The following is a 6,746-nucleotide window of genomic DNA, read 5'->3' as shown; positions in this document are numbered from 1 at the left end:
ACCGGGGGTAAGGGATGCTCCAGGTTCCAGATGCCAAACAAGAAACTGTTGTTTTCCCGGTGAGGACATACCCCAGGTCACAGTAGTACTTCACTGATACTCCAGGGATGAACACTTTTACATCCTTGCTCTCATGTTGGCCATTTTTGATGTTTGGAGGGGAAGGACACTGTAGCACTACAAGGAGGGGAAAAAAGTCATAACTGGTGAAGAGCAGGTACCAGAAACACCCACTGTAGGGTAAGGCAGCCTTTTCACTTCTTTCTTTTCCATTAACTTTTCCCAAATAGCTAGGGATGTCAATGTATGAATTATGTTTCCATCCTACCCTCACCTATCTTCCAGCCTTCATGTTTTTTGAGCTTAGTGACATCAAGAACGATCTTTTCTCACTATTTAGGCATTTACAGTGGTTAGTTTCCATCTGTGGCCCTAACAGCTTGCTCTGGCCTTTCCGTGGTTGTGAACAAGATCAGACACCAGCCTGGCTCTCTCTCTTTGTGGATTCATTTAAGGAGATGAAAGCCCTTCCTAACAAGGGTCTGAATGGGGATTATGAAGATGGAAGGACAGATATTTGCATGTTTTTCCTTTCCAGTCCTGGAGAGTGGTCCTTTTACCTCCGAGGTGAGGCAGTTGCACCCTGCCTCACCTCACACAGTGGGTCAGAAGAAATCAGCTACCACCCACCGCCTCATTTACACTTACTCTTTTCACAAATAGGGACAGGAGGGTCCCACGTGTCCCCAAACTGGCACTGAGACTCTTGAGAGCCCTTCAAGGCGTAACCAAAATCGCATTCGAAGACAACGATGTCTGCGAGTCTGTACACTGTCTCCAGCCCAGTCGTTCTTCCGTTCTTGATCTCTGGTCTTTTGCAGCCAGTTGCTGGAAGTGAAGAGCACGAGGCACCGCTGGGGATGTGAAGCCCATCCCGGGAGCGGAGGGGCACTGACCATGGCCAGTACCTGCTGCCGAACATTGCCATCGCTGTCATGGGCATGTCAACATTAATGACTCTAATTTGTACACAAAATATCATTATTCAACTGCACTTACAGTCTGTCCTTACTGGGGGGCAGAAAAGGAAATCCACAGAGGCAGGTGGAGTTCCTCCTGCCTGTGGGACCTTTGGCCTCTGCCTCTCACTGGAGATTCGGTCTGCAGCGATTAGTCCGAGAGCCAAGAAGGAAGAAAGGACCCAGGGAAAGATAAAAGAAGCCAACGCAAACACACCTTCACATCGGGGCCGGGGCCGGCTCCATGTTCCCCCGGCGGTACAGCTAATGGAGGCATTCCCGATGAGGGAGTAGCCATCCCTGCAGGTGTATTGCACAGCCGAGCCTGGAAGGTGGGTGTCTGAGGGCTGGCCGCTGTGGTTCCCGTTGGCGATGCCTGGAGGGGGAGGACATTTCACCTCTGTGAAGGAGAAGGAAAGGCAGATAAGAAATATGGACAGGGCAAGAAAAAAGAATTTAAATAATCCAACCTTCAAAAACCAAAGGAGGAAGACAATTAATTCCATTAACTCCTTTGAATAAGTATCTGTCATGTTAGCTGTCTTCCTGTCAGTGGGTGCAGCCCCCACCACAGCCACGGTCATTCCTTCTGCCCCTCACAACCAACTCCACACCGCGGGGCCGCAGAGCCCTACCTCCGCACCGCGGCGGCGGCCCGCTCCACACGCCATGCTCCCCGTCCGCTGTGGTGCAGAAGATGGAGGGCTCTCCAGCCAGCGGGTGGCCGGGGTCGCAGGTGTAGGTGACCACATCCGCGTAGGAGAAGGTGCCCATCAAGTGGCCACTGTGTCTCCCGTGGGGGATGTCCGGCGGCGGATCGCAGGCGATACCTGTGGGCACGTACAAGGTGGCTTTTAGCATCAGTGCTGCAGCAGCACCCGGGGTCTGCAGGACACACACGCTTCTCAGGAAGGGAACCGATTGGGATGAACCCATCTCAGTGGTGATGCTCTCTGGATACAATGACCCAAATTATCCAGAGACAAACCTTATATGGAAAAAATCACACGTGAGAAGGAAAACCTGCGCCCTCCTGTGAGTCACTTCCTTGCTGCCCGTGTCTGGAGGTGGTGGGACAATTCTTACCTCCCTTTCCATAACCATTGGTGACACATGCAGAGAGAGACTGGCCACACCATTCCTACACATGACCAGTGGGAAATACTTACCCCAGTAACAGGGATTTTAAAATATTAATGGTTTTCTCAGTTTGGACCAGGGTAAACAAAAGACCTTTGGAAACATTTTCAGAAACATCCAAAACAAAACAAAATGAAAAGAAAAATGAAAGATTTGACACATACAGTGACTTGAGAAAGCTTTTGCAATAAAATCTTTGTCTTGAAAGATGTGCCACTGTCTCTTGCAAGCCATCTCCAAGGGCCTTTTGTTGTGGCCTACTTACGCTGGCAGACAGGAGCATCTCCACTCCACGAGACATGTGTGCCAGAGACCTCGCATGTTCTCTGAGAGCCTCCAACCAACTTGTACCTGGAGTCACAGAGAAGGATTTACTAATTTACATTAGGAGATTTGAGTTTTCTTTACAACCCTTGTAAGTGGCAGCCAACAATTCTGACTTGGGAACTACGTTCCTTCACATAAAGCTAAAAATCTGCTTTACTCTCACTTGGCAGCTGAATCCAGCTAGTCGCAAGACTTACCCCTTGTCACAAGTGTAATTCACTTTGGACCCGAAGAGGAGGTCCGTCAGGACAACAGCTCTGCCGTTCTCCAGATCCCCCGGGATAGCACATTGTTTCCCTGGAAGGGAAGATGAGCCACCATTAGCCCTCAGCTGCTCACTCACATCCCACTCAGGGATGCTGACACAGAGAGTGGACCACATAAAGTAAAAAAACCCATAAAGCCAGAAAAATGTGAAAATCCAGCCAAGCCTGACACTTTAGGTTTTCAGCACTTGCAGGACGTACTTGTACAGAACTCCAGCGCCGCAGACCATGTCTGATTCCTGAGGCATGTGATGGCCGGCGGCATCCCCAGGCGCTGGGCGTACCCCGGCCGGCACACGTATTCCACCGTCCTCCCCACGGTAAAGATGGCCTGGTTGCTGTATGGCTCCTTCAGCTCAGCAAACGCCAGTCTTGTAGGTGCATTGCAGCCAGCTACCAAGAAAGATACCAGCCCAGTTGTTAAAGGAGTCAAGAAAAAGCAGATTTGGGAGAGCAGAGGGAAGGTTAACATTCAGAGCACTGTTTGAACACTTGCCCTGCTCGCAGACTGGCACGGGTGGCTCCCAGGTGTTATTTAATTGGCATTGTACCACTCTGTGGCCGCGTAGAACATAGCCTGGCTCACACTCAAAGGCAGCGGTGTCCTTGTGTGTGTAGGCAGTCCTAGGAGACACTATTCTCCCATTCTGGACCTGTGGGACAGGACATCTTGCCTCTGGAAAAGAAGCGCAGGTCCTCAAAACAGGCACTTACGCAGCATGCAGAGCTGTGCAGCTGCAAAGCCACTTTAGAGTTGCAATCCCACAAGTCTGAAAATAATTTAAGACACAAATCTGAAAATAATTTTCCCATAGATGATGTACTGCCTGCATCCAGCGATGTCAAACGTTGAGGGAGAGACCCAAATAGAAAGGTGAGGCTGGGGATGCTGGAGGCAGTGGGGTGATCCTCCAGCCTCCTCCCCTCTGCCTGGCCACAGTTGCAAATCAGCCTGTGCAAATCCTGCCCTAGCAGGCACTCAGGCAAGAAGTGCAATTGTCTGGAGGTTTCCTAGGCTTTCCGAATACAAAGCAGTAGGGCCGGGAGGATTGCACCCGAGTATTAGGACGTGCACACACAACCCTACCTCCACACTGCGGGGGGGGCCCGCTCCACACGCCATTTTTCCCATCGTGGGTGGTGCAGTAGATGGAGGGCTCTCCATGGAGCGGGTACCCGGGGTTGCAGGTGTATGTTACAGATGTGCCAAAGTGGAATTCGTGCAGCAGCCTGCCCGTGTGCTTCCCATTGGGAATGTCCGGAGGTGGCTTACAAGGGATACCTGCAGAGGTGCAGAACAAGGCTTCTAAATTCAACAGCAGCAACAAAGTACTTTAAATCCAACAGTCTGTGGGGCATAAACACTTGTGCCAAAAATGGAGTAACTGCAGTGAAGTGACCTTCTAGTTGAGGCCTTGTAGGCAACTGGATCCCATCTCCCTGGTCAGCTATTTCTGTGACAGTTAGAAAGCAGACCAGTAAGACAAACCTCTATGGAGGAAACACCTACATGCTTTATCTTTTCTACTGTTTAAGAAATAAAAAAACAAGTATTTCTTTTGTATCGCCTATATAAAATCCAGATTCTTCAGTTGCACACAGTGCAAAGGCACGCACAGGCAGAGATTTGTATGTCACCTTAGGTTAATATCTACCCAGAGAATCTGTAAAATGCTTTAAAATCCCAGAATGTGCCAGTAAATGTTTCTTACTTATATGAAACTGTCACCTAATCAGCAACAGTACTCAATCAGCAGAGAAGCGCCCAGGTGTAATTGCTGAGGTGCAGTACGGCAGCTCTTTGGATACACGTCAGTTATCCGTGCTCGTGGTGAAAGAGAGAGCCCCCGGTTTGGGACTTCGGGGTTCCACTTCTGGCCCTCCCACAGCACTCTGCCTCTCTTCTTAGAGAGACCATGTGCCTTGGTCTCTCTGTGTCTAAAAATAACAACCCTTAAGCTGAAGATAGTATTTTGCCTTCCTCTCTTGTAATAGGCTTGTGATGTTAGTTTTTTTTCCTGCTGAAAAAGCTCCAGCTGGGACATTGCTTTCTGTAATCCATTAAGCTTTGAGATCTTGTACCTTTTCCCAGAACATTTTCTTATGACATCAAAACCTTCTGATATTTTTCATGCCCCCAGAGCACAGAAATTCCCCATGAAAGCTTTGATTGGAAAGATTTCATAGTCTCTGCTGGAAAATATTTACCAGATCCATGCAACCCCCCGGAGCTGTAAGCTACTTACGCTGACAAGTGGGAATGTTGCCACTCCATGCAACACGTCCATCAGAAATCTCACATCGTCTGCTCGGTTGTCCAATTAACCTGTGCCTGGTGTTAAAAGGATTGAACATTCATCCCAAGTCATTTCAGTGCAAGTTACTACCTCTGCCTCACCACCCCGGGAGGCGTGATCGGCCCCGCTGACAGCAAAGCTGTGGCCCTGAAGGAGAAGTTCCCTTCCTTGCTCAGCACCACCTTACCAATTTCACAGTATATACATGTATACATAAGATAGGGAACACCTTATGTCTTCATATAGGTGCAGAACTCTATAGAGTGGCTTCTGTATATAATCCATTTATTGGGAATGAATGAATAGGCAGGAAAAAGGGAGACTTACCTAATACATCTCTCTTTGCTGTTTTAAGCAGTAGCCAAAACCAAGACTTACCCTTCTTCACAGCCGTAGAACACTGTTGACCCAAACAGGAGATCTGTTAGGGAAATAATTTTTCCATTCACAGGTTCACCAGGATGATTGCATTGTTTCCCTGGGGGAGAAAAAAAACTCATTTTAGGCTTCTCTCTGTCTATACCGTGGTACAACAGATGCAACTATTACCCCAGTAATCTGTCCACATTTCCAGTTACCCCCAAAAGGGGTTTCGAATAGCATAAAGTTACATGGCTTTACTAGTCACATACTATTTGAACATCAGAAGAAGGTTAAGGTTTTTGCAGTATGGACAGAACCTAGCACCTATTCCTTCTTGAATAACGGACACCAAATCAAGGAGCTATTCACTTTTACAGAACTCTAGTGCTTCTGACCACACTCCGCTCTCAAGGCACGTAATAGTAGGTGACATTCCTGGGTGTTTAGCATATCCAGGTCGGCAAGTGTATTGCACAGTCTTCCCAACAGAAAAATCAATCTCATTTTTATGCTCCTCAATTAGCTCAGCAAAGTGTAACCTTGTAGGAGCACCACAACCACCTATTGAGAAAGAAAACAGACATGAGAATCAGGCAGAACAGGCATGCCGGCTGCAAGCACAGAAAGAACACTGTTATGAGGAAAGTTGTTTGGTTTGCCTTGCAAAATTGTTTATTTTGATTAATATAGCCATTATTAAACAAACACAACATATTTTCCCAAAGGATTCCAGAGGATCAGGTCCTTATTCCCAGGATATACTTAAATCTTCCACTCACAGGGTTTTTTAACAGGGTTAAAGTAGCAATGTACCCCAAGGCAGCTATGTCACGCTTTACCTGGAAGTTCAGGCCTGTTTGAGAACTCCTGGTAATGGTACAGTCTACTGCAGATGGGAACAGGAGGGTGCCAGCTGCTGTCCTCCTGGCAGAAGATTTTAGCACTGCCTTGCAGGCTGTAACCATCGTGACACTGAAATGTCACCATTTGCCCAGGTGCGGAGATAAGCCCTTGACCATCAACTTGCCTTCCATTTTCTATATCTGGATTTATGCAGACAGTCACTGGAAATGATGACGTAGAGAAGCGATGTGCAAAAGGAGTCAGACAAAACAAAACAAAAGACCCACAGGCTGTTAATATTGCAACAACAAAACCTACATGAGATCTACATAAACCTCCCAAGCCCCACCTTCACAATAGAAGGGATTGAAATTAATTTATACCATGCAGCACTTTACATGGGAGTAACCACCTCTGAGGATCTGGTTGCAACAGTCAGGGTGTCCCCTGTCCTCAGAGCCACACCATGAGCTTGTCATCTGAGGGGACAG

At 48.0% G+C, this 6,746-nt stretch overlaps 2 protein-coding genes across 2 annotated transcripts; both read right to left on the bottom strand.

Moving 5' to 3' along the window:
• Positions 1-71: 71 nt before the first annotated feature.
• Positions 72-2,460, bottom strand: LOC104072120 (complement receptor type 2-like; the record flags this gene model as incomplete). The annotated part of the gene is made up of 5 exons (XM_009583410.1): positions 2,421-2,460; positions 1,655-1,849; positions 1,237-1,419; positions 709-888; positions 72-177 (listed from the first exon to the last, which is right to left on the bottom strand). Coding segments are annotated over exons 1-5 (704 nt in total), but the record flags the coding sequence as incomplete, so codon positions are not given.
• A 219-nt stretch (positions 2,461-2,679) lies between these two features.
• LOC104080874 (complement decay-accelerating factor-like) lies at positions 2,680-5,527 on the bottom strand (the record flags this gene model as incomplete). Its single annotated transcript, XM_009583409.1, has 6 exons — positions 2,680-2,783; positions 2,954-3,145; positions 3,339-3,428; positions 3,840-4,034; positions 4,999-5,084; positions 5,428-5,527. Coding segments are annotated over 6 exons (767 nt in total), but the record flags the coding sequence as incomplete, so codon positions are not given.
• Between the last annotated feature and the right edge of the window lie 1,219 nt (positions 5,528-6,746).

This window comes from Fulmarus glacialis, unplaced genomic scaffold (genome assembly GCF_000690835.1).
Source record: "Fulmarus glacialis isolate BGI_N327 unplaced genomic scaffold, ASM69083v1 scaffold33468, whole genome shotgun sequence".
Taxonomy (NCBI): domain Eukaryota; kingdom Metazoa; phylum Chordata; class Aves; order Procellariiformes; family Procellariidae; genus Fulmarus; species Fulmarus glacialis.
The sequence above is the reverse complement of the archived record's forward strand: the minus strand, read 5'-3'. Positions and strand labels throughout refer to the sequence as shown.